General features: G+C 43.1%; 1 protein-coding gene across 2 annotated transcripts; it reads right to left on the bottom strand.

Annotated features, from left to right (window-relative positions):
- Positions 1-1,164: 1,164 nt before the first annotated feature.
- Positions 1,165-27,784, bottom strand: SOAT1 (sterol O-acyltransferase 1). Of its 2 annotated transcripts, XM_066555990.1 has the most exons (16): positions 27,684-27,784; positions 25,122-25,255; positions 17,673-17,731; positions 13,813-13,961; positions 13,653-13,712; positions 13,238-13,345; positions 11,288-11,570; positions 10,097-10,175; positions 9,286-9,367; positions 8,588-8,633; positions 7,388-7,517; positions 6,889-6,986; positions 6,317-6,415; positions 5,689-5,824; positions 4,658-4,803; positions 1,165-3,867 (listed from the first exon to the last, which is right to left on the bottom strand). In XM_066555990.1, exons 2-16 carry the CDS (start codon positions 25,243-25,245, stop codon positions 3,811-3,813), a joined length of 1,656 nt encoding a protein of 551 aa, XP_066412087.1. In that variant the 5' UTR covers positions 25,246-25,255; positions 27,684-27,784; the 3' UTR covers positions 1,165-3,810. The 2 variants fall into 2 exon arrangements, with proteins under 2 accessions (XP_066412087.1, XP_066412088.1); XM_066555991.1 differs by lacking the exon at positions 17,673-17,731.

Genomic DNA, 27,784 nt, shown 5'->3' with positions numbered 1-27,784 from the left:
CCTAACTTCCCTTCTCACCTGGTGTTTTACCTTGGACATTTCATACTGGTTTCCAAGACCTCAAGAAGGGCTTGTGTAAAAGTTTCTCCCCACACACCCAACCAAGATCTCTCCTCTACCATCCTGTGATCATGCCTGGTGGCTCTAAGCCTGGGTCTGCTATGGCATTAATGTCTCCATCCCCCTCCCCTCCCTGTACTTGGAAAGTAACAGACACTTACAGCCCCACCCAGGACACAGCTGTAGGCACAGGCAGCTTCAGGCTTCCCTTCCTTCATCTCCCCACAGCAGCCACCTTTCCCAGGAGAGAAACCTCACCTGTCTTACACTGCTCCCAATCCCATCCTCTGTGCCCTCTTGTAACTCCCCCCAAACCAGACCCCTCAGAGAAAAAAAAAAACCAGGCCAAAGCCATTTCCTTTCTTCCCCTAATAACAAAATATTTTTTTAACTGCTGTAATACAGTAGATTATAAACAGCTCTTGTATGTGACAGAACATGTACAGATTACATCATGGAATAGCTGGTGCCAGCGCCAGGGCCAAGGCTGGGGTGTCCCCTGCCACAGCCAGGGATGGGCCACCGTGGCTGGGGGCACCTGGAGAAGGGACAAAGGCCAGGCTGGCTGGGAGGTCTGTGGGGAGCTGGTTCTGAGGCTGCAGAGCACATGAACTCCTGGAATCTGCTGTCCCTCTGGCATGTGTGCATTCAGAAGCAGGAGCTCAACCAGTTGAGTTTGCCTTCAGCAGGTAGGCCAGGTGCAATCCACACAACATCATACTGAACAAAGCCAGCAGGAACTCCCCCAGCTCCCAGCACAGCACACACTGCACTCTGTATTCTCCTGTGACAGCAGTTTACAGCTCAGACCCAGGACTGCTTCACCCCCACAGCTGGCAGCCACACACCCCAACAGAAAGAACAAACTAGGCATGAGCACTCCACAGAGCTTTGGTCTTCCCAGGAACAAACAGTTTTCTGCATGAAAACCCCAGGACGCATTTTGATGGAGTAACATTGATTTTCATGAGGTTATTGAGCAAGAAGCTGCAGCTGTACTGGCTGCCATTCCAAAGCTGGAGGTTTCCCACCTCACAACTCAGGGAGTTACCATGGAAGCAAGCTGCACAGTTCTTGTGTTGGAAAGAACCACAGAAAACAGTATATATTATATTACATTATATTAAGAGCTTGTAAAGGGCAGGTTGGGAACCTTCACATCCTCACCACTGACCAGAACATTGCACTGTTCTGGTCAAGTGCTCTGGCATTTGCAGTCTAAGAAACTCAAACGTGGTGCAATTGACTTTTAATTAAATAAGCAACGTGCAAAAGACTTAGTATTTCCCCTCCAGCACTCTTGAGAAAAATGAAAATAAGCCCACATTCAAAAGCAATTAAAAAACCCCACAAAATTGAAAGTAATCCAAATTGTTAATGCCCTGACAGCATGGTTGCCAGATGCCTTGATCTACAAGGCTGAAAACCTCAACTTGTCAAAAACTAAGACTAGTTCCAACAGCTGAGCATCCCTTTCTGGTTGCCTTTAGCTTGCCAGATGCTCAAGCCCTCAGGCTTCAAACAGTGATGATGCTGACACCGTAAATGCTGATATTCCTTCTGGGCACACAACAGTGCCAGGTGTGAGGGAAACACCAAAACAGGGCACAAAGTGCCATCCTTTGGTCTCTTTTTGAAAACACTGAAACTGTATCAAGACCTGCCACAGGTTTCAAGATAGCAAATCAAGTCCCTAATCCATCCCACCCTCTGAGTGCAGTTACCTCTGTAAGTGTTCTGAGCACCAAACAAAAAAGAATTGGACTGAATCTCATCCTGTACAGGTGAAAAAGCTGTTTGGCCAAAAGGTGGGTTTTTTTTTTGTATTTTTGACCGTTTTCTCAATAAGGAAGCTTAGTTGTTCCAGAACTTCTATTCTCTCCTCCCACAAAAGGTATGGTGAAAGATTTCAGATTACTCAATCTGAATGATGATAAAGTAATCCATTTAATTCTCAGGATTTTATGTATGAATACTGCCAAATTTGAGCATATAGCTCCTCTGAAATTACTTCAGTTTCAAACAATTTTTAGCAGGAAGTGTTGTCAGATGAGAACCTCACACAGAAACACTATTTGGCAAATTTGACCTGGTAAAATGTCCTTTCTCAAGAGCATGATTCCTTCTTACTGAAGACTTGAAGGAGTTGAAGTATTCCCTAGCTTTCATGAAATTACTTCTGACTGAGGTTAGTGAAAACAGAAGCCCAAAGGAGAGGCTGAAGAGGCTTGGGAGACAAGTCCACCAATGGTCCCAATACTGCTGGTATGAAATCCCCAGGGCTGTAGGTAGTAAGGATATGCTGTTCTTCATTGGCAGTTTCTGATAACATTTGAGTAATTCTAACATATTTGTCACCAAAGTTCTGGTATCTCTATCAGGTGACCCTTTTCACCACAGTTAAAATATGTCCATCAGGTGACCCAGTCTCCAGTAATGGGAACTACAGTTCCAGTTAAACTGGAGTCATCTGTACCCAGACACTCTGCAAGTTCCCTGTTCTGTTTAGCACCTGACAGAACAAGGGAGCTGAAGGAACTCTGATCCATTGCTATGGAAACACCAAACTCACACAGGGCCCCTGTCTTTATTGGTGTGTGTGGGAGGATGTCCTACCTCTTCACCAAGAGGGCAGTACCCAGGTGGCTGATCTCCACCTGAAGCCCCCTCTGATGTCAGGGCAGACACAGGAAGGTGACAAAGCAGCTCTGGGCCAATCCCCAGCAGCACTAAAACTTCTCCAGTACTTCTCCAATGGGCAAGGTGTGCTGGCACACTGAACTGCACATGGCATTTCAAACAAGATCATGCTCTGTACCTGTAAAATTCATCCCATTTTCTTAGAGTTTGGTCATATTATTTCAAGTTTTTTTAGTAAAGAAACCCTTAAGAACCTGTGTACCTTAAAGCACCTGCCAAATTAAAGGAAAAGCTCTTTTACAAGTTAATCATGTTAAAAGAACTGATTACCTAGAACAGGAGAAAGGAAGAACAAGAAGAAAAAGTACTCCTCAAGTCACAAGGGCCTTCAGAGAACAAAAATGCTGTAAGGCAGTTGGGAACTAAATGAATACAGAGAAACAAATTTTTGGTGTAAAAAGTCAAATAAAGACTGCACACACCATGCCCTGCTTCTGAACCTGACTCAGCACAGCGACAATCCCTCTTCCTCTGCCCATTTTATATCTGTTGGCATACACAGGATGCAGTTTGAAGCCAGCCAGGAAAACTTTGGCCATCTTCAGAGCAAGGAGGTAAACACCCTGTTGCTCTGCCACTTGTCCATGTCACAGTGGCAGGCAGGATCATGAAGAACAGAAGTTTTGTAGACATCCCATTACCAAAAAGGAGAAAAAAATAATTGCAAATGATGGCTAAGAAAGATGGACGGATACCAACAATGAGCTACCAGCAAATCTGACTAGCTTGCCTCTTGTCCAGAAAAGCAGCAACTTGAGGGGGATCCCTGGATGAGTAGGATTCCAGTAGACTCCACCTTCAGCTCAATGTTTTACTGGCATGGAAATGGCTCAAAGTGGGACAGCATGTTAGAGATGCTGCCTTTGAAGTCTGTTGCAATCCAGGTCAACTGGTTTGCTCCAGCAATGTTTAAAAAAATTACAGTTTCTCCCCAATAATGAGGAGGCCCAACTTCCCTTAGAAAAAGTCTGTAGTAAGTTAGATCATTGGTCCAAATACTTGGAGGACACCTCTGTTTTTCTGTGATGTCATGGCCAGAGCACCCCATTTTCACATCTTCACATGGCAGGACCATGAGCGTGGCTTTAAATAGTCCAAGAATGTGGGCTGCAAAACATGGAGAGGCAGTAAATTAGTCACAAGCCAACAGCTCCAGCTGTGGTACAAGCTGCTGAAATCAAACTTCTCTAACAGGAAAGACCAAACCACATTTCTGCACCCTAAAACCCTGTTCTTGCCTTCACTAAGCAGGTGTCTGGAAGTGTAAGCGCAGCCACAAGTTCTGTTACATCAGGTAAACACTGTGCCTAGTAGCCTGCTGTATCAAGAAGCCAAGTAATTAATGATGGCAAACTCTTAATTGAGGAGAATCAAACTTAAAATAGAGGCTGCCAAAGGATACCTTTGGTTAAAACTGAAATCAGCTGGGACAGTGGGAAGTTTTGTCTAGAACAGCACCTGATACCAAGAGAATGAGTCAGAGAAAACAGCACCCAAACCCCAAACTATCTACAGGTAACCACTTCTCACCACCACCCACTCTAGCCTGGGAGAGGCACAACTGGCACAGTTTCTGTGGGCCTTCTACAAAAGTTTCTCCTGATTTCACTGGCCAAGTGCTGCAGTTCCATTGCCACAGCCTAAATGAGTTCTAGCATATCCTCAGAAATGGGCTAACACCACCCTCAGTTTCAAGCAGTGAAATCCTACCAATCACAGAAGGAGCATTACTGAACACACTTCTGTTAGGCAGCCTCTAGGCTAAATAACTCCTAAAGAATGGATGTAGCACACTGCCAGAAAGGTTCATGCCCTTTAACTTCCACTCTTCGTGCACAGCAAGACAGGACAGCCACTCCCAGAGCTGGTTATCCCAGGGGAATAAGCAGGCACTCACATTTTCCGTGGGGCAGTACTGGCGGGCGTACCACTCCTGGCTGTAGAGGCAGATGATGACACCTTGGCCCAGGAACAGGGAGGTCCACATGATCACATTCCAGAAAGGCCCTTTCCGACGGTCATTCAGGGTGAAGTTGAAGACCACTGAAAAGGGGAGGAATGAGAAGAATTATTCAGAAACAAACTCAAGATTCAAGAATCAAAGATCAACTGATTTTACTGGATCTTCCCCTCCTTTCACTTCATCTCTGGAACAACAAGGCTGCTGCATGAAAATCTGATTATCCTTGGCAATAGAGCAAATACTCTGAGCTGATTCTCACATTTACTTCTGAGCTGATTCTCACATTTACTTCCAATAACTTTGCCAAGAAGCTGTGTGCCTCTGGGGGGAATCAACATTATTTCTGTTATTAGAGCCCTCTAAAACACAAAAAGAAATCCAAGAGCTCTGACTTCTAAATGGGCTCTTCTGTTAGATTATACTCTTTTCTGACCCAGAGGTGAGGTAACAGAGGTGTTTTAAAAACTTTTATTCTATTTTCAGTCTCATGAGAAGGGTGAGACAAAACAGATACTATAATTCATGCCATCATAAATCCATTTCCCACACTCTTCCTCACTGCAGTAGTGAACTAATAGTTTCCTTATACTGTGAATAGAGGAAGACTGACAAGCTGCTGACACAGTGATTCAACTACAGCTTGGCAAAGAGGAAGCAGTGCTGTTAAACTCTGTGCAGTGCCACAGGAACAGCAGTGTATAACATAGATCCCTCTTCCTCATCACCAAGACCTTGATCATCTAAGCCCCAGGCTTCCAAACCCTCTGTGTGTATATAGGTGTGTATCTCCTGAGCTGCAAAAATCCATTCACAAAGCTTGGACTCACAATTGCAACCCTTGGGCAACAACACTGTGTTAGTGCTGAGGGAACAGCTGGCATCATTATCAAAAGCACAAAGCATGCTTCTCTAAAAAAAGCCACACACCCCACAGCCACTCCCACACTCTCTTCCTTGGAGCTTACCTCCAAAGCATGAAAACAGGCAGAAGAGAACTGGATAGAAGAAGCCAAAGCAGATGCTGAGGACATACTCGTGCACAGCAGCTGACACGGTGAAGACAGACAGCATGGCTGCTGCTCTGAACTTCTTCCCAAAAAACTGGGAGAGACAAGAATGCCAAGTATTAGGAGCTACTCTGCTGTGGTTTTTGTTTGGTTGTTGCAACACAGTGAATGTTCTTCCCTGAGCTAAGAAGGTTCTCCTCCAGCCAAGAGGCATGTGTGAAATGCAAAGTACCTTGCAGAGCACCTTGGGCTTTAGGGATTTCTCTTCAGGTACATTTCTGCATTAGCACTTGTGCTGAGCCCACTCATTAAATACCTACCAGAGCTCATGGAAACAGTGCAACATGGGTTCTGACTGCTGAGGCAGTCTCTGCATTCCTACATCTCAGCCCCACGTTTTGCACACATTAAGGACTTGGAAATGAGCAATGGATCTCTCTAAAAGCACAGCGGCTCCCCACAACAGGTGACACAAAACATTTTTATGCTTCTAAACAGAAAGGGATGCTGCATCTTGACAAATGTACCATTTTGCCCAGTAATTGAATGTTTAATTAACAAAAGAATACATCAGCTTGTTACTCACCCAAAGGAAGTCCCTGTAGGCATAGTAATAGAGCCAGTCATGTACTACCACATTCCAGGTTCTGTAGTAGTTTGCATAGGATGTGGAATTCCACCAGTCCTGAAAGCACAATGGAAAGACTATAAATCTAATTAACTATAAAACATTCTAGAGGGCTTTTCTAGGATATCAAATTGAAAAATATTCAGCAAAATAATACCAAGCTAACATAATTTGACCAAGCTTTCCATCACGCTTCCAACATTCTACTTGGAGTATCAAGGCCTGGTTTTATCCCAAACTGCAGTGGCTGACTTGATAAAAGAACAAAAAGAAAGCTAATGGAGCTATTGGGTAGGTCTGGTGGCTGCTTCTGTTTGTGCACAGGGTGTTTCACTTTAAAGCAACTCAGACTGCCAACAGAAACCAAATCTGTTCGACAGCACAGCAACAAACTTAAGCCTTAACAACATAAACCAAGCAAAATCCCATGGTTGCTTTGTTTGGTAAAACAATCTTCAGTTTCCTCCTTTTTTTTTTCATTATGACAATGACGTTCAGAAGCTTTATAAACTACAGCTCCTGCTTCTCACCTTGTAGAACATCCTGTCTGCAAAGCGCAGCATCTCGGCAAACGCGTTCAGCCAACAGTGAAGGAACGCAAAGAACACCAGGAAGAGAATCAGGACACCTGGAAACAAGGAACAGCCACACCAGTTTGGCAGTGTTTGCTCTCAGCCACAAGCAAGAGCACCTAACACAGCCAAAAACTGTTCTTTATAGGCACTGACACAGATGGGCTCTACTCTTTTGTACAGGTAGCACAACAATATTTCAGTTTCTCACCACACCAGGCCCTGCTTGCCCCAGAGGGTGAAGCAAGGCTGTCCCAGAGCCTGCAGCTCGATTTGAAGCTAGTTAAATTCAAACCCAGCTTTTATTTTGTACTGCTGATTTTGAAGTTTTACCCCTTAATGCTGCAGTCTGCTCACAAGATCTCCTTTGTTGATCTCTGCCTGTCATGAATGCATCTCAAATGAAGCACTTCTGCCTTCCACAAAGATGAGAGTCACTCAGGGATCTGGGCCTTACCTGGCAGGATGGAGTTGAAGATACAGAGGACCAGCCCTCGAAGGTTGAAGGTTTCCTGACTACTGTTGCGAAACTGAGGAATGCAGAGTCTCACAAAGATGTAGTAGGCATAGAAAAGTGAGCCAAGCACCTGGAATAAAAATACCCCAAAAACCTGACTTCATAACTGGAACACACAATTAACACATCACCACCTGCCAGCTCTAGGAGAGAACGGCAGCTGCCAACACAAGCCCAAATAATTTATTTTACATAGCTGCCAATAAACCTCCCCAAGGATCCAGGCAGAAAGAAAGCCACAGCAATTGCTGGAGCACACTGAACAGGCAGCAGCAAAATCAACTTCTCTATTCTACTACAGCAGCTGTCAGTTTTGCCCAGTCCTATCAACTCACACGTTTTGACACAAAAAATCCATGCCACTGCCAAAGTGGGGAAAATACCCTTGATCTTCATCCAAGGCAAGGGCAGAAATAATTGAAAAATACTTACTGTAGTTAAATTCAATATTAAAGCTAATTTTTATTTTATTCCAAAGTTGACGTTTGCAGGCCAAAGCACCTCAGGCTTTCTCTGACTCATGAACTGATGTTGTGGATGTTGAAGTCAAAATGCCAATGTTGAAATACTTGGATGTAAGGCAGGTATGTGCTCTGTCCTCTTTGTCCAACAGCAAGCAGCCAAAGGCCTGTTCATGATGCCTTTTTTTTCTTAATTGTTTTGCTTTTTAAACCATAAATGCATTGTGTTACAGCAAAAGTTTCAGTCACACAAATCCATTACTTGGAAACACATCCACAAGAAGCTACTGGACCTCATGGCCACAAATGTGGAGAACCACTCAATCTTGAACTAAATAAGCACTGGGGATTTGGACCTCAGGCCTCATTATTTCAAAATTGCTTTGAATAACTGCAGAGAAGAAGTTGTGCCCCTGCACTACAATCAGGGTGAAGAAAGAGGGCATAGGTATTGCTCTACACACACACAGAGTTTTTTTAATCTGAAAGCTTGTTTAAGCAAAGATTTAATTTTTTTTTCTTTCTTTGGCAGCAAGATCACAGTTTGTTAGTCACTGAAAAGTATTCTTTATTGGTAAGGCCATGCCAAGTAGAGTGATTTAATGCCAAAGAGAGCTGTTGAGCAACACATCTTAGATGATCTCCAAGAGTGTATTCTGCAGAAAACTGCACCACTCACCTGTGCAAATTTGGTAGCTACATAGCCCCATCTTATTGTGGGATTCCTAGGAAAAAGAACAGGATAGCATAGCTAAATAGGACCTCAAAGCAGCAAATCCCTCCCTTCAATTACCTGAAGGATTTTACAATTTTACTGATGTATTCTCTGAAAAAAAATGGCTTCTGAATTCCAGAATTCTTAATCTTCAGATATCCAAGGTATGTCTGCCCAAATTGCTGGTTCCTCACTTTCAACTACATCAGAACTCCAGCAATTCCATAAATGGGAAGGTATCTGGAGGGCAACACTGTACAGTTCTGTAGGAGGTGGGGATCTGCAGACAGTTGTTTGAAGGACTGCTGACTTCACACAGCCAAAGTGCCACCCAGCAATGCACAGAAGAGTCTGGGAGTTCCCACTCAAAGACTTCAGCCTCAAACTCAGAGACAGGGCTGCTTATTAGCACCACATAAAACACACAGGTTCCTATTGCAGGAACTGTCTATCACTACATGATCTGTAGCAAGTTCTTAATTAGTTTGACTTAAGTGAATTTCCCAAAGAAATAAAAGCAGAACTCCATAAGCAGTCCTGCCCTTGCCAGGTTAACCACATCTTTGTGAAAGCTCTAACTTATAAATTGATCACACAGAGGGATGCCTAATGTTGGCTTCAGTTTTCAGACTGCTTTAGTGTTCTGAGGTTGCTCACATTACCTGGGATAGTTGTCTCTGTAGATGAGGGTTGGAGCAAAGAGGAAGTACAGGTACTGAGAGATTCTGGGAATATGTACTGTGCCTGGAGAGAGGGGGAAATAAAAAGCAAAAGCAATCTTTTTACTGACAGTTCAGTTTCCCCCAAAAAACAGAACCCTTCTCACCTCAGAAACCTTTCAAAAAACGGAACCCTTCTCACCTCAGAAACCTTTCAAAAAACAGAACCCTTCTCACCTCAGAAACCTTTCAAAAAACAGAACCCTTCTCACCTCAGAAACCTCAGTCTGGAGCTAAAGGTATGGGATTTGCAGAGAATAAAACAAACTCGACCTTTCAGATGGTGTGCATGAAGGACAGTTAGCAAGTGAGGGTAACCAAATTATCTGCTAACACCTTGGTATCACATTTCCTGTCCTATGAGGACATGAGTTCAGTCCAATCAGCTCTAGCATGCCTTGCTTAAAAGGCCTTTTGTTCTATGATTGCTGTCACTTCAACTAGAGCACTGAGCTGGAGGTCTGCAGGCAACATCTAGACAACTTTTACTCCTAAAAGCAGAAATAGGGAATCCTGGACAACAAAGACTTCAGATGCAGAGAGGACTCAGACCTGAACTACAGTCTAGCTCACTGTCTAATATAACTGAAAACAAATGAAAAGGTTCAGGCTGAAATTATGATGCAAAACGTTCAATTTCCCCATCCAACGTCACCAATTCAAATCCCACCTCTCCAGCTCATAAGAGCAGCTCAAAGCAATGGAAGGAGAGCTAGAGCTGGCTATATAAAATGGAGCAGGGCAAGTTACTCACCAGACTTGTCCTTCACTGAGGACAGGACTCTGGGTACGTTCTCCCGGATGAAGGAATGAGCCTTCATAACAAGACGAACCTGAAAGGCCAAGACAAGAGCAGCTCAGTGCTCTCATTTTCACAACCTTCCAGGGAAGATTGGATCAAGCACTTTACAGCAACACCTTCAACATCTTCGTTTCTTTCCCATTTAGCCCTTTTACAAGCAAAGCACTGCTTCCTCCACCCACAAGCCTGTTTAACTGACATGAATTCCAAACTCTGCAAGGGGAAACATGCAGCAGCAACTATGGCTCAGGAGAATCAAAACACATCTCATCTACACTTGCAGGACCACCACATTCACAAGGACTGAATAACACCAGCAAGTCACTCATCAGCTAACATTAATTTAAAATTGAAGAGAAACCCCTCTCCATTTCAGCAGGCCAGGATGTTTCAGAGTCTAGGTGTGTCCTTGAAGTTACCTGTGTTGAACAGCAATTATCATTACCTGGGTATAAGGTGGTGCCCGACATAAACAGTCCACAGCTGTCAAGCAGGTTTTTCTTTTAATTTTGTTCTAATACTTAAGAACCAAAAGTAGGGCCAGTCCAAAGTTAATTCTTTAAACTCATCCCTTGTTTTAACCAACCTTGTTTTAACCTGATGGACTGAACAGACGATCATTCCTGCACTTTTCAGTTCCCCTCACCAAAAAAATTCCACTTCCAAACAAGTCCTGATTACAGAGCCAAGAAATTTACTTCTTGAGAACAGAAATGCCAACAGGAACCGCTTCTTGACCATATACTTGCTTTTTTGAGTTTTGTTTTTTTAAAGAGGAACATGACAGCTTCCTTGTAGACTATGGCACAACATGTTCTTAAAATTGGTTTTAAGCACTTAACTATCCACAAGACAACCAGAATTAAATGGAATGTCAGTAAAACCCACAGTAAAATCTTAAATACTGGGTAAAAACCCATAAGTGGTTTCAAGGTCAAAATGAAGTTTATTCTCTACTCTTTCTTATTAGATTTGCTGCATGTAACTGTCCTCAAGTCACAGAGGCTGCATTCACAGCCTTGGCTTAATTTAATGAATAAAAACAACATTTGAGTTCTTTAGGAAAAAGGACCCTTTCCACTTTGAAAATAAAATGCAATTCAATGTATCCTAGGATCCAGAGGATGCAGGGTAGGGACTTACCTGTTCCAGGATTACAATGAAGCGGGAAGCTGGAGGCAGGGCATAGGCTACAGCAACATAGGTTGGTCCAAACCCAAGCCCAGCTATTTGGAAGAGCGTGAACAGCATCCCATAGAAGAAAGAGTGGATTGCACGATGGGAGGAACTGGAATAGCCTTGGGCCCACCACACAAAAAGGTTGTATGGAACAACTACTGTGGCACTGAACATGCACAGCCAAGTACAGAAGACAACTGGGAACTTTCCAAAAACAAAGACCAGGAGATCAAATCCAAGGACCAGCCTAGAAGGCACAAGGAAAGAGACAATTTTTGAGTGTCCATTCTTTGATTAGAAATACTTCTACTCCACTAAGTGGCCACAAAACACAAAGCTTCCACATCATAACTGTTTGACAGTCTGGATAGAAGTAACCGTGGCAATTTCAGCTCAGGGCTGTCTGTGGCAGCTTCAAGTGGCCACACTCAAGTATCCCAGAAATGAAGAGAGGGACTGATGCCATCAGTGCTGGCAGGCACAGCTTACCTTCAAATCCCACAGGGCTTAAGCATATCTCTAAGATCAGCACGTGCTTTAAGAGCAGGCTCAAGCTCATCCTCCCAAGAACAAGCACGTGACTGAACAATCCACTGCTGGACAAGGGTCCATGAGAGCTTTTGGGGAACACTCCCAGGACATTATCACCACTGCACTGAAACTCAGCTCTTCCCAGGGGTTTGAGCCTAAAGAGGCTTTTTCCCTGCCTCTATAGGCATGAGGTATTTAAACATGCAGCACTCAAAGCTAGTCTAATCCTTTTCTGTGGGCATTCCACACAGATTCAGTTTAGAAGTTATCCAGAAGGTTCAGGGTCATTAGAAGGTCAGTCCAAATAAAACCAACTGGTGTGCACCAGGTGCTTTAGTCCATTAATCAAGCTTAAAACATAAGGACATAAACAAAAGGTTGATCAACTTTACTGCCTCACACTCATCAGAGCTTACTCCAACCATAAGCTCTTCTAAACTAAGACCAGAGAAGATAATAGAACAGAATACACCAACAAAAGTTATTCCTTCTCAGGTGGAGGCTCAATTGCAAACTGGATCCAAATTATCAGATCTAGCTAAAACCATAGATATTATTTTTAAAGTAGTAAGGGTATCCAGCCGTAGTTGATTTTAAGGTAAATACCCATTGTCCCCCAATGTCCATACACTAGTAAGGAGCAGCTAAACAACATTCAATAGCACACAAGCCTGTTCTTAGACTAAAGGGACAATGATTATAATCAAGATACAGCTCTTGGTTTTTTGTAAACTGAAGAGCAGATAATCAGCAAGATAAACATGTAATCCTACTTGTGTACATGAGATACAGCTTGCCAAAATACTAAAAGGAGTCTTTCACAATCTTATTCACAACTGGCTACCTGCAAAGCACTATCTTAGCAGAGGCTCTGCCAACATCCTTGAGATTTTTCCCCAGGAAAAACAAAGTTCTATTTTTATTTGAGTACAAGTACAATGTTCCAGAACTGTCATTTTCACACAGAGGAAGGACTGCTGAAGTATTTAAAGTTTTTCTAAGCAGAGTCCTTCTTCAAGCAACACAAGCAGTTGAAAGCTGCTGTTTCATTAAAGATACTCAACCAAAGCATTCCACATTCCCTTTTGCCAGCCTCGTGATGAACTAAGCACGTTAGGCTGAACTGCGTGGCCACAACTCTCCTGTAACACAACAGTTAGCAGTGTTTTCCTAATATCCAAAGTTCCAATTTGGAATGGTCATACTCTCTCAACAAGAACTCCAGCACATATTCTAAGTATGCCAAGTTGAAACCCACACTTGCAGCAACACCCCAAGAACAATTCCCCCTTCTTTCTGCACCATTCTGCAGTTTCATGTGCATCTGGCGTGCTGGAAGAGCTATTCCCAGCCCTTACCCCTGCCTTTCCAAGGCATTCTTACCTTCCTTCATCAATGAAGTCTACTAGAAGTGTACTGAGGATGAAGACGATGAGAAGGGCGATGAACATGTGGTAGATTGTCCTGATGTGACTCACTTCAAACAGCTCACTGAGGGAGACACCAGAGTTAAGGCACAGCTGGGGTGCCACAGACACACTTGCTCAGCTTATCCTCAGACAAAGGATAATTAGCCATGATCCCAGTGGTACTGAGATGGCTGTAATTAAGGTTTATATTTGCAAGATGTAGTACAGATATTTCAGGAAGAGAGAAGCTTGAACAGATTAATCCCCATGGATTTGAACATAAGACTGTGGGCAGGGAAAGCACCTCAAAGCAAAGGCTCATTAGTTTGCTATCAAGGGTATTTTCGGTGAATTTGATGAAATTATTTTGATGACATTAAGTTACTCACTCCAAGAGGGACCTCCTGGCAGTAAAGATTTTCCCGTGTTCTGGAGGGGCCCTTGAATTCCTGCAAGCAAAGAATATTTGTTTGACATTTGAGCCAAAAAAGGAAATAAAGCTTCCAGGAAACATAACCTTGTTATAGCAACAGCTTAAAAGGAACTTACTTGGCTTTGTGCAGTTCCTTCTCTGCACAGGAAGCTGGGAAAAGGGAGGCTGGAGATGAGGAATCCAGGAGTGCTGATTTTGCCACCAAACTGTTCACAAACTCTGTGAAGTGACTGTCCACCTCCTTCATGAAAGCTGGCTTCAGTTGCTGCCAGAGTAAAAACACAGCAGCAAACTGTTTACCTTGCTGGATACATTTTCATAAAATATTTATATTCCTTTTTATCCTGGAGCAGGACAGAGCAAGGCATCAAGAAAACATTTCTGTACCATGTACCAACAGTTGGAGCCTACTTGGATAACCTGGGGCTTAGCCTGGTCAGTTCACACACCTCAGGCCAGAGGACTTTGAACAACATTTATTTTCTCCATCAGATTCAACACAGAATTGCTCTGGCCTTTCAGAAGACTTATCAGAGTTCTGAGAATTTAGTTCCTTAATGTTTGGTCCTCAAACACTAAATGTGATGGAGCCAAGTGATGAAGCAGAGCTGAGAGCCAGCCCCTGAGCTCCTGAACACTCTGCCAGCCATTACCTTCAGCACAGGCAAAAGGCAAGTTTCAAGAAATTATTTAAAATCTAATTGCACATTATATTTTGTTTCCTTAATGCAAGTGTTTATTAGCCATGTTTGTCTGACCATCCTTTGCCTGGGATTTTTCCAGTTTGCCTCCAGATTCAAGGTGCAAGTCTTCCTACATGATATCCCAGATACGAATTCCCAACTCCTATCTACTCATCTTGATGGTTGAAAAGAAAAAAACAAAACTGTTTTCAAGGAGCTTTCTGGAGGAAAGAGGGTTGTGTGAGGGTTGTGTGGAGACCTCACAGCACCTGCCAGGGTCTGAAGGGGACCTATAGGGAAGTTGGAGAAGGACTCTTCATGAGGAACTGCAGTGACAGGACAAGAGGTGATGACTTCAAACTGGCAGAGGGTAAGTTTAAATCAGATGTTAGGAAAAAATTCTTCCCTGTGAGGATGATGAGGCCCTGGCACAGGGTGCCCAGAGAAGCTGTGGCTGCCCCTGGATCCCTGAAGTGTCCAAGACCAGGCTGGATTTGGCTTGGAGCAATCTGGGGTAGTGGAAGGTGTCCCTGCCCATGGCAGGAGGTGGAACAGGATGATCTTTAAGGTCCTTTTCAACCCAAACTATTCCACCATCCTATAAAATACATTAACAGATGATGTATTCTTACAAAATGCTCTTATTTAATGTGACAAGAGCCAAGTAAGTTTTACTCTCTGGCAGAAAACACAAGACAATCTGAAAGGAGACCACATACAAGCAGAAGACCCTGAGGTCACAGTGGATCAGAATTCTACATTCCTCCCATTTTATAGTGGTCAGATGCAGAAGGATCTCTTGAAACAAAAGCTGGAGTAGGAGAAGGAGCAGATTAATATTTAACTTTAAAAAACATTTTTCTCCTATTTGGCATCTTCCAGAATAGACTAAATAAGCTTCCCCAGTGCTTCAGAAAGTTCTTAGGATCTGGCTACTTTTAGATATTGCTTTCCTGGGAGGCAGAGGATTGTCTCTGCAAGAGATATGAACTTGTTCCTTTCAAAACAGGAGAAAAAATATAAACAAATATTGGGTACTTGTGAAATAACCTGTAACAGAAGACACTGGTGCTCTCTGGTACAGCCTAATTTTACAGCATACATGCACAAATCCCTACAAAAAGTCAAACAGAAATTCCTACTTCTGTTGGAGGGTCAAGTTTCCATGCTAAACAAAGCACTATTCACTCCCATCAAAAAATAGGTATTTTTTTAGTAGTGTTTCCCCATTTTGAGCCTCATCTCTCCTCAAGTGAGGTTTTAGAGATGATATTTTCTTAAAGTACCTCTTCCATTTGACTGGCACTCTGCTGAGATCGCCTCCTCCTAACACAGCCCTCCAGGCCTGATTTCAACATGTGCATGTGTTTGGATTGGGAGAGTAGGACATGAGTTCTTAAAAGATTAAATCAAATACAAACCAGAGTACAGACCCTACAGTAATTGTAACTAACTGTAATTACAATCCAAAAACCCTTGAAAGAATGCTATGCCATCAAAAGCAGAAGATGGCCAATAATAAAAAAATTGATGGCAAGTCAGAAAGTTGAGGGAAGTAACCCTTTACTTATAAAGTTGCAACAGCTCCCCAGAACTATACTCATTCCAACAGATTTAGTAAATTTTGTCACCTGCCAGCCCTGACCTCGTGAAGAACACACCATTCTCAGCTCCCTTTAGAATGAATTAAAGACTGGACTTTTAGACTGCAGATGCTTGAACACCTCCTATACATGAGTAACACCCAGCTCCTACAAATCCCATTTATACCTTGACCAGGCTTTTCACAAGTCAAGCATCTGCCCAGAATTTAGATACCCATCACAGAAAAGGTAAACTGCAATCCAAGCCTCTGTTCAGTGGTTCCCACAACAAAAGGGCCCAGCACTCCAGGCATTCTCAGGTATTTTGCAGTAGGGTGTTTTTGGTTTTGTTTTTTTTTTCCCTCAGCCTTAAGGCACCTGAAATAAATCTGCAAGCTGCATAACTCAAAGCTTTAAATCTGAACTCCCTGTGTTTCGGGAGAAACTTCAGCAATTAAAACACCACTGGTTTTCTAGGATTCTCTTTGTGGGTAAGAAAACTCTTTCTGTGAATCGTGTCTCAAAGGTGGTAAACAGAAAAAAAAAAAAAAAGGAACAAGAGACACTCCTGAAGAAAGAAATCCAAGGTCAAGTTGTCCGTTTGCAACCAGCTAGTGCTCCTGGAACTTCCAAAGCTACTTGTGTGCTTTACAGTGAAAGCCTTCTCCTGCAAACACCCACTGCCAACAGTGATTAACAACAACTGTTCTGTCTGCAGAGAAGTTACCAGGCTTGATCTCCTGTTCTCAGTAAGGAGAAACAGGATAAGACAACGTCCAAAATAAAATTCTGAGCTGACTACCCCTCTAAAGGGCTGAATTTAAGGAGTTTCAGCAAAAAAAGCAGCACGCCTTTTGGAAAAGACTATTTAAATACAACCTTAGTTATGTCTCTTATAAATGACACACCACCTATAAAGGTAGGGAGAAAAAGGAAAAAAAAAGTGAAACAGGAAAATATTTCAAAGGTCCAAGGTATTTTTCTCTAAGTATCCACTCCCTACTATTCACGTCAAGCTGGCACAATTAGATTACTTCAGATTTACCACAGAATTTTCTGCAATAAAATTATGCAAGAGTGCAGGGCAATTTGCCCTGAAGAACACAGGTGCCACAAACAATGGTTAACAAGGAGGGTGCAGTTCATCGTTAGCCAATTTCATTTAATTTGGGCATAAATCACCTTAATATAACCTAAGACAAAGGCAGCCCACACAGATGCAGATGGTGCCAGAAACACCCAGTGCTATTTTCTATGAGGATATTGTTCACTGACAAAAAGAATGAGACCAAAGCTCAGGAAGGTCATCTCCACAGCCAGGGCAGCAGAAGCTGAGGGGTGCAGGCTCCATGCTGCCCTTTATTCAATGGATAGCAGGACACAGAGCATTTTAAAGGCTCAATATGCAAGCAGGCTGGCTAATCATCACACTGCAAAAAGTTAGTGGTAAGGCAATTTCCATTTTATTGACAGGTTTCAAAGTTCATTCTTATCTTTGGACTTCAACCTATTGGGTCAAGTAAGACAGAATCCCATTACATAAGATCACCCCTCTTGTGCTAAGTGGGACAGAGAAAGAGGGCTGGGGAAAAGTCACTGCACTCAATCTAGGACTGAATAGGGCTATTTGTGTTCCAGGGCTAGTGACTCTCCAAAAGACTTCCAGGGTCAATTGTCCTGCTCCCCACCACAAGCAAGTATTGTGTTTACCTCAGCTTCTGCTATGAGCTGCATTTTCCTTGTTACCACGTGGTCCACATCAACCCAGCCTAAGGAAGGAAAGCAAATATTTAATATTTTTTGTTGCATGTCTGAAAACACAAAAAGCACAGCATACAGTAGTTCAGACACCATTTTTTCAACAGCATTTCTGACTTCTAATAGGGTTCCACTAAAGTCAAATCAAAGCTGCAGGAAGTTCATAAACTACAATCACATATTTTAGGATCACAGCACTGTAAGGCAGTCAACAGCTGAGAACATGCTGGATTTTATTTTTCATTAGCAACTCTGCAAATTTTTCCAAGGTCCCTAAACATATTCAGCCTTGAAGCAGCAATCAGAATGACCCTTAGAAGGTCATTTCCAAGTGTGCTGATTTTTTTATCAGGGTTTTATCTTAAGCAGACATAAGCTTAGTTTGTCTGGAGGCCTCTACAGTGCCAACAGACAAGGCAGTCAGCCACAGCTATTAGTAAAATACCATGATCAGCTCTAAGACAGGCTGAATGGCAAGTTGGACAGTTATCCTGTGCTCAAACCTGGCTATTCCCACTCTTTTTATCCCCCAGGGGAAGTGCCAGATATCAGTGTGACTGTACTCCTTAATATGTTTGACTGTTTAAGTAAACAGTCAGGTCTAACATGCCATCAATATAATGTCATTGTGCCATCAATATAACTTTTGTCATTACTAACACCATTGGCCAATAGGTAAACCCTCAAATGCCACCTTTCTTTCACATTAAAAACTACACATCACATTAAAAACTACACAGAGATGCCTCTGTGACATCAAGAGGAACAACACCCACAGGTCAGACATTTCAGACTAGTTGTGTTTTAGGACAAGCACCAGCTGGTGTTTCACTTCTCCAATAACAACAACACAGAAGATAAAGTTACTTAAAACAGAGAGTCTTGCACATGAAGGAAAATCAAGATTGAAGCAGCAGCATCCATCCCCCTAAAATACCAGTCAGAGTGAAAAGATAGCAGCAAACCTTGCCTTGTTCTTATCCTTTGGCATTTATAGCTGCAGCACCACCTTACACACCAACACACAGCCAGCATTACAACTTGCATGTTTGGTTTCTAAGACAACATTACCACTTTTAGAAAAAGAAGGTACTGAAGTGATTCCCTAATAAGATTCCAGAGCAGCATGAGCTAACAGATTTGCTGTAGAGGTGCCAAAGTTGTGCTGCTGTGAGACAAGAAAACAGAGTGAGAACACTACCACCATGCATAACGTGGCCGCCTTGTATGAGCACAGCCTCTACACAAAAAGCAGTTTCATTTTCAGAGCAGGAAATGCTTCTGTGCTGCTCAAGAGCCTCAGTCAGCCTGTTTGAGCAACTGGCTTTAAGCATTTTAGGTAGGCCTGCTTGAGAGGTGACTCCAATTCCAGTACTGGAAAAAAGTACAACAACACAAGGAACTTTATCTTCAGTGCAGCTATGATCAGTTGTTAGCATTTATTCCCCTTCCCACCGATCAACCAGGAATTTGGACTTTTGTCTGTCTGCAGGAATTATGTTTTTTCCTATCTGCTACACAAGCTGTAGATTTAAGGACAGACCAACAACAACTGCCTATCACTTAGCAGACTTCTGATGTAACAACAAACAAGGAAACTGCTTAACACCATTGATTTTGGCTGCATTCAAGACCCATTTTTGCAAAAACAGAACTCCTTGTTGCTAAGCATCTCACCTCCAAGACAAAAATAAAAAACAACCAAACACCTCAGCATTTAAGCTCACTGTGCTGTTATATTTGCAGAACAACAGCAGTTTGGAAAACAATTTGAGAAGAATGTAAGATACCCTTGACCCACTCACCTCATGCACTTTGCTGGTCTCAAATAGGTTCTCCCTCAATATATTAAAAAAAAATAAAAATAAACTGTTTCACAAGCAGCAGAACTGTATCCCCTTCAGATGTTCTCAGGGGCTCTACTCCCTCACTGTGCCACTCCACAACTGTATTCCTGGCCCACTCCTTCTATTACTACCACGGGAAGAACCACCTTGTGCTGACCTGCTAGAAAGCAGAACAGAGCTGCTGAGCTCAAAGAACAACTAACCTTTCCCTTCAAAAAACCTAAGAATTTGTGTCCCTTACTCAGCTGCCAATCTTCCAGATCATATCAAGTTTGCTTGAAGCCACCCAACAACAGCCAAAGAGAACAGGACACACGGGACTTAAGGAATTGCATTATCTCCTTTTAAAGATAAGCTAAAAATCAAATAACCAGTTCTTTGACCATATATGTCCTGTCAGATCTTGCCTTTGAAGCCTCAGTAATTAAAGATCACATTAAAAACTACCCAGACATGGCTCACTTTGGAAATAAAACACCCTTGTAGACTACAAGGCCTTAAAACTGGGTATAGCTTTACATATACCAAATGTCCAGCTTTAATGGTTGTACAAGAAATGAGGATAATCTCTGACCTGCTGATGCTGTAAATGCTAAATTGGAATTTAAAGCGTCCTCCTGTCAGTTTAGTTGGCCTCATACTAGTGTGCATGCACAGAAAAGATTAGAAACACAGCACCTTTTAATAGGTTTTAAAATCAAGATCTCCATGGCTTCAGTCTAAGCAACAACTCATATGACAAAGTAAACTCACCTGTGAGCTTGTCTTTCTCAACACAAAATCATCTGTAGAAGAAAACTCACCCCAAACCAACCCATTCTGCTGTATTGCATCACCCCATAAACCCAGCTGTGTCACAAGGCAGATACCAGAGAAAAAGCACATCATCTTTAATCACTCAACTTCCCTTGCACAAGACACCACTTATGGCCTGTCAGGTCACTGGAGAAGAGATTCATCACATGATTTTGAGTCTAAAAGGAAATGTGCATTGCTGAGAAGTCCAAATCTTCACTTTCCTTTGACCCTGCAAATGAAGCCTGGATCCCTCTGTATCACTTTGGGATTGCAACAGCATTATAGAAAAATTGACTCAAGGAAGCACTATACAAGGAAGCACATCTTTGCATTTAAAAGAAGTTGAGATATGCCTTAAGAAGACAGAAAATATATTTAAAGTCATGAGAAAGGTGTCTTGAAGACTGGTATGAAATAGTGGCCAATTTCAGGAGGCTTACGCAGGGCTTGCTTTGGAAGAGCTTTGTTCACAGGGAGAAGTTTTTTATTTAATGGTCTTGGGCTCCCTTGCCATCAGCAAGGACATTAACAAGATCTTTAGAGGCCCACTGGTCTTGAGCTTGATCCTTTTAGAATGTGAGTCCACCATACAGACCGAATTCCAAGCAGGTTCCAAAGTCAGGAGAAAAGAATCACAGAGACAATTTAATTGTAAGCTTTGTTTCTCTCTGAAAACCAAGCCAATAAAAAAAAATCACCTGAAGATTGAGAAAGCTTCTTAATTGTTGAGAAGTTGAGCAACTAAAATTTCACAAGATTGACAAAGTACCTCTTCTAAAGGATCTTGTTGTCCTTTTTTCAACCCACTCTTGCACATTTTACAGATAAGTGACATTTGAAATGGGTAGAGCAGAGAATCACTCACATGATGTTGGGGCTGCAGCTTGGGATCCATAAAAACCCAGCTTTGTCATTTCTTGATAAGACAACTTCCCATTCAAGAGGTTAAAGCAACACAGGCAGAAAGAAGGATTTCATTATTGTCAGTCACCTGGATTTAAAGGCTCCCTCTCCAAAAACACTGAAGATGTTATCAGAAACAAAGCAATATTAAAGCCAATCTAGTGCAGGGCTACTGTAAAGAGGGGAGGAGTTCCATAATGCTACAATACAACACACATTAATAATTTGAGCTAATGAGCCCTTATTCTTACTTATGGTAATTTATTTGGCCACTCAGCAATTAGAGGCAAGTTATGAGTAGACTCAGATGATCTGTTTAAAGAATTCACAGGCCATAGGTCACTGCACTGCGAGGCAAGCATTTAGCTTAAAAATTCAGTTCTGCAGGGACATGGAACCCAAACAGGCTGTTCACTAGCAGGAAGGAAAATCAGCATTCTCTACATTATGCTACCATGTCCACAGGCTCTTCACAAGAAACTTGCTGAGCCTTCACCCAAACCACAGCTTCCAAAACATGACAGCCCCTAGAATTATCAGAATCCACCTAGACAAAACAGCTTTTTGATCTATCTCTCAGAAACATCCCAGATACTCAATTCAAGCAGCTGAATCCACAAGAAGCAGCCTGTTGAAACACTGAACACTCACTGCTGTGAGTCATACAGCAAAGGCTAAATCTTTCCAAATTGCTCCCCCTTGGAGAGCTCTCTCCTCCTCCATCCCTCTGTAGGCACACAGTTTGTGCATCACCATGAACTTTTGCACCAGGGATGATCGATAGTAACCTCACTGGAAGATAACAGCCCTTTTCTAAGATCAGCATTACCAGTCAGGCTTGCTCACACCAAACAGATATGCCACACAGCTTGTTTGCAGATCAGCCTCCAGAGACACTTCCAGTCCTTGCCTGATATCTGGGCAAACAAGAACAGACTCCAAACCCACCTTTTTACTGCTCTGAACACACTATCTGAGCGTTTTAGAGGCACTCATGTGCACACTCATGATCCATGTCCTCTCTAGCCTTTTAAGATCTGTCCATGCAGTTTCTGTTATGCTCATTCCAGGTGACTGGTACAGTCTGATACCAATATCCCATTAGGCAGAGCAGTTTTCTATTTCTTTATGTATTTCCTGCTGAAAACATATAAGACTAATCTTATTAAGGAAGCCTGGCTTTTGACAGGGGATTATTGCCACCTAGATCATCTGCTGACTCTAAGCCAGGACCAAATTAGTTGCTTAATTACAACTCTGGAGCTAATTCAAGGAAGAGAAATGATGTAGAAGACTCAAGTTCAGCTACTCTGTCAAAGTGAAATTGCAGGCTGAATAATTACAAGATAGAAACAAATCAAGGCACAGAAGAAATCTTCTGGCAATCTCCAAGTTATGAGTATTTTCCACACTTCTATAAAATTTGGCATACCTGAGTAAAAACTATTTGACTCTTAGAACCCAAACAATGAGACAGTGTTCAGAAGCACTGCAGAACCAAGAAAAAAAAATCAAAATCACCTCAACTGTACAAAAGGAAGAGTCAGACCTACTGTAGCTCTAAAGCCAATACATGTATTAAAATTATTCCTCTAAGCAATTTCAGATCAGCCAATGGATTTGAGTTTTAATAAAGAAAGGATTAAGGGCCCAAAAGTTCCTGTAGAAAGTTCACACACTTCTGGAAACAAGTCAGCTGGCCCTTGACACCTCCACTGTTACTGTAGAAAGCAGATTGTGTTTGCTATAATCAGAGAGGATCAAGGGTGGGTAATCACGTTAAAGATTTAGTTTTTCTATGGCAATAACTGCCACAAACATGCTACAATATTTACTTCTGTACATTCTTGGCTTGGCTAGAATCCCTTGACTGCAACAAACATGGATTTTGTCTAGAATTCCTCACAAGACCCAGCATTCAGTTGTTACAATACAAAAAAGCTGTTGCCAGACAGCAGACCATTAGCCTCACACTGCCTTTGTGCACATCGGCACTAATGCCTTAGAAACAGCTATTCAGGAGAGAATGGCCAGGACAAAAGAAAGAAAAAACATCTATGCCTGCTGCTTCTGAGAAATTCTCCCACCTCAGTCATGAAAGTCCTACCTAGTTACACAGGCACCCTGGAGTACCTGAAGAGGCCACTGTCTGCAACTCAGGAACACTTCAGCTTCATAAATCTTCAACCTTTGGGTCACAGAGCTGCTGATTTAACTCCCCTGTACAGAGGAATTCCTGACCAGAGGGATCCATCTTTCTCCCATGCCTCGAGGCATCAGATTCATTCCTCCTACCTCCCTGTGTTATTCCTGTTGTCACTGAGCTAAGAAACACTTTGTGACACCTCAGCTCAACTGGCAGCAACAACCTTGGCAGGTAAGATGCACTCAGGTCTTGGCTAACCAGGATTTCTCCCTGCTGTCCTTCACTGCAGTTTGTCTGGGATTTAAAGCATACTGCACTGTTCCAAGCCAACCCACCAGGCACATGGACACTTTCAAGAGATCTACCCCGAGATGTTGGTTTGCTCCACACTCACAGTATCTCACCTGCAGTGAGGTTTTGTCACATCTCAGAGGTGTTAAAATGAACGGCCTGTAAAGACAGACACACCCACCCATCAAGTCCTAATTATCACTGCTCTGTTTATTACTTACCCTTCATTTATTACAATTAAGGAGTTTCCACATATGAAAAGGTTAAAGTGGTAGCAGCATCACTGTATTCCAGTAGAGACCAACTCCCTGCAATTTTCTAATACAGTCCCATTTGATCCAATTAAAATTATGTGCCACCAAAATCTTAAAATCCCAGTTCTCCAAGCAGTTTGAGGGATGGCTTTCTCTCCAATGCATCTTATTTTCAATAAGAAATCTGACTTGTCCTAAACTTAAACGTGCTCCAACTTCCATTTCAGTAGAAAGAAGTACTATTGAAATTGTGATGAGATCCAGAAGCATATCAGTGAGAATTATCTCCTTGAGTCCCTGGCACCAGGATTTTGGATCTTGTACTCACATGGCACATTGTGATAACCTACTTTAGCTTTTTGCTTAATCTACCTCACAAAGAGAAAGGAAACAAGCTGCAGTTTCATCTCTAACCTCCTTATCACGGGCTGGAATGTGCTACAGCATAAACCAGGAATTACAGAGAGTCACAGGCAAAACCACTCATAGTGCCATGCAACTGTCCCTGCAACCCAAGGGGCAGGGCATGGCAGCACTGATCCTTCCACAAAGCCAACTTTAACCCCATAACTTCTAAGGTGATCACAAAACAAATTAACAGACACAACTGTGCATTGTTCAGTTTTCTGGTAGCCAAGATTTAGTCTGAATGAAAGGCAGCTGTCCTGACATGAACAGAATCCCAGAGCATCATTCTGTGTGCACCCTACCTCCACCTGTCTGTCTGTCAGGTGGACACAGAACCTTAGCCTGCTGTGTTAAAGACCATTTTCTTCCATCTTGAGAAGTCACATACTTAAAGGTTGTAAAGGAAATGAGATGAAGTCCCAAAACCAGCATTTACCAGGATTACTCAAAAGTGTTGCCAGGAGGCATTTGCACCATTTGCAGCACTAATGAATCTCTTCCTCCTGTGACAGTTAATCACTGTTTTAGATCCCTGCAAGCACTGCAGTGCACAGCTCCTGAGGGAAAGCTCTGCAGGACAGCACCCCAAACAACCCACACCTGCTGCTGAAGAGGTACAGCTGGGACACCTTCAGCCCTCCCAGAGACAAAAACAGAAATGAAGGAGCAAAGAGGCACAGCCATGAGTAAAAAGGGCACCTGAAAGGAAATCACATGCCAGAGATGCAACCAGTGCTGAGCCACTGAGTCTCACCATTGCTTGAGTTTTGAAAGGACCTCTCACTCTCAGGTCTTCTCTGTGTTTCTTCATTCTCAGGGGTCTTGGAGGTTGCAGTGGAGCCAGCCTGGCGCTTCCTTACACAATCATCACCTGCCATGGTGACCTAGCTAGATCAGAAAAGGAGAGAAATAATGATGACAAAAATCTCATTTATTGTTCAATAATATATTTACATAAAGTTGGACTTTCGTTGTGAATTCAGAGCGAGGATAAAGGAAATTCAGCACACACTTCAATTAGTCATTTACTGTTGATCACACACACTTCCTTTCCCTTACCACAACCAGTACAGGAACAAAGTAACCAAGTAAGTTTCCCTACCAAACTTGTTCCTACGACCATCTCAAAACATCTCCTTACACCACCCTCTTTTCCCTACAGATTTTATAACTACCTAAAATAACTTAAGCTTTTTCAAAATCTTTAAAATTACAAAAAGCCCTTGCAATTCTTTCTGACAGCCAGGTGGACACCAAAACTTGTCTTCCATGAGCTGTGGCAGGATTACTTTGTGGAATCACCAGCAATATTTGACCTGAGCCAAGCCTCTTCCTTGTCAAGTTCTCAGCTGCTGCTGCAGGAGCAGCTTCCTCAATGGATCCTTCTGTTCTGCTTGGCCAGACAATGGTTGTGTTACAAACCAAGGAAAAACAGGAAGAGAATCAGGTTTGAACTACACCAGTTCCAATGACAAAGGTCACTGCTGAGGACAGAGTGGCCAGCAGGGAACACCTGAAGCACCACATGCAGGATGAAAACAGAATTTTCAGCTAATGAGAAGTGGACAAAAAGACTCTAATTTGGTCACAAAGTGCTATCCCAGAACACTCTCCATAAAATTCATCTCAAGGACCTCTTGGCAGTGTAGCTACAATCAAGGACAATTTGCAGATTTTTTCCAGAAGATCTCACAGGCATGCATGTAACCACATTTTCAAACTTGATATATTTTTCATCTTGGCACAAACTCTGCAGCAGATGTGTTTAGCTGCTAGTGAACAGCATACGTGCACCAGCACATATGAGCTGTTACAGACAGGCCAGGAAAACTCAGGAACTGGTGAAAAAACAAATTAAGGATGGATTACCTCAGAATAAGGAGGTTGGCACATCTGCAAAAGGGAAATAAAACTATGACCAGAGCTTTTCAGAACTCAACTTCCTGTGTTTGTCCCTCCAATAGGAGAGTCTCCTGTTCTCCTTTCAGGCTACACAGCATACAGGGGAGAAACACCAGCCACCACCAAACAACAAATCAATAACTGGGTGAGTTTTCCAGCTCAAACAGAGGACCAGAAGTTTAACTCTTGTCTCAGGACACTTTTCACCTTCTTCAAGAGTTTAGGAAGTCATTCCTTCCTCACCGGTGCAGATTGGTTACAGTATCAAACTGAAAGCTTAACAGAAAGGAGCTAAAAATAACCAATCTTGGAATGGGGGGAAGGAAAAGTCATGTGTGGCATAAACTTTAAAACAATTAACTTAAAGAGTTAATAATTCAGATAGGCTAAGTTATCACAGCACAGCCTTTTTTTCACACCGCAACGCGAAGTCTGCTAGGGGAAATCAATGAAAATAAACATTTTCCTAGTCTAGTTCCCATATGAACAGAGGTGCAGCATTACAGTACCTAAGCCATTATCAGCACATCAGAACCTAACGAGGGCATCAGCCCTTCCCGCCCATCTCTACTAGAACCGAAACATTCATGACACAATGCCAGGATAACTCCAAGATGTTCACCACCCCCCTCACAAGAGGAAATCGCTCCTCACAATAGTAAACACTCCTTTCACCCCACTCTGAGGACATCCACAAGTGCAGATGAAGTTTGTAGAGCTACAAACCCATTAACATTTCCTAGCAGAAACTCCCTGATTTCACTGGCGCCTGATTTACGGTACTCGCAAAGGGCTCAGAGACCTTGACCTTCTCCGCCTTCCCTTTGGACAAACTGATAATTAATCAGAAGATGCCTTGGGAGAAAAGCAACACTTTACAGTTCATCTTTGCATTTCAAAAAGCTCGGTGAGGAACAGCTAAGAATCATGAAATGGTTTAGGCTGGAAGGGACCTTCAAGATCACCGAATTCCCAACCCCTGCCTCCAATACCAATCAAACTAGACAACAACCTTATCCCAAAGAGTTTCATCTCTCTAAAGTTTTCCTTCGAAAATTCCTGGCCCTCGGGCATAGCCGCATCTCGCAGACCTGGACCCTCGGTACCTGCAGAGCGAACCGGACAGCGACCAAAACAAAGTTAAGGTCACTCCACAGCTCATCCGCAACGCGCACGACAGCCGGCAGGAAAAGGGTTTTTATCCGAGGACACCGCTGGGAGCTGCCCAAAGCGCTGCCGAGGCTCCGAACCAGCCCCTGCCCCGCTACCTCCCCGCACACCCCCGCGCCTCCGCCGAACCCCAGCCCCGAGCGGCTGCGGGAGCCGCTTTCCCCGGGGGTGGGGCGGGACGGCGCGGACACGTTCCCGTGGCCGGTGCCGCGGTCGGGGCGGCCGCCAGCCCGCGGAGCGTCACCTCAGGGGCGGCCGAGCCGCTGCCTCCGCTGCCTCCTCCGCCGCTCCGCTCGTCCCCGCTCGCTGCCGCGCGCGCCGCCACCGCCTCTTCCCGGGGCTCGC

This window comes from Molothrus aeneus, chromosome 9, assembly GCF_037042795.1.
Source record: "Molothrus aeneus isolate 106 chromosome 9, BPBGC_Maene_1.0, whole genome shotgun sequence".
In the NCBI taxonomy this organism is placed as follows: Eukaryota; Metazoa; Chordata; class Aves; order Passeriformes; family Icteridae; genus Molothrus; species Molothrus aeneus.
The sequence above is the reverse complement of the archived record's forward strand: the minus strand, read 5'-3'. Positions and strand labels throughout refer to the sequence as shown.

What these genes read in the sequence shown, in the direction of transcription:
- SOAT1 (XM_066555990.1), bottom strand. Translation starts at nt 25,245, where the DNA reads ATGGCAGGTGATGATTGTGTAAGGAAGCGCCAGGCTGGCTCCACTGCA. An exon ending in TCATTGTAATCCTGGAACAG is followed by an intron (nt 10,176 to 11,287) that starts GTAAGTCCCTAC and finishes TTGGCCTTTCAG; the next exon opens with GTTCGTCTTGTTATGAAGGC. An exon ending in CTCAGTGAAGGACAAGTCTG is followed by an intron (nt 9,368 to 10,096) that starts GTGAGTAACTTG and finishes CCCTCTCTCCAG; the next exon opens with GCACAGTACATATTCCCAGA.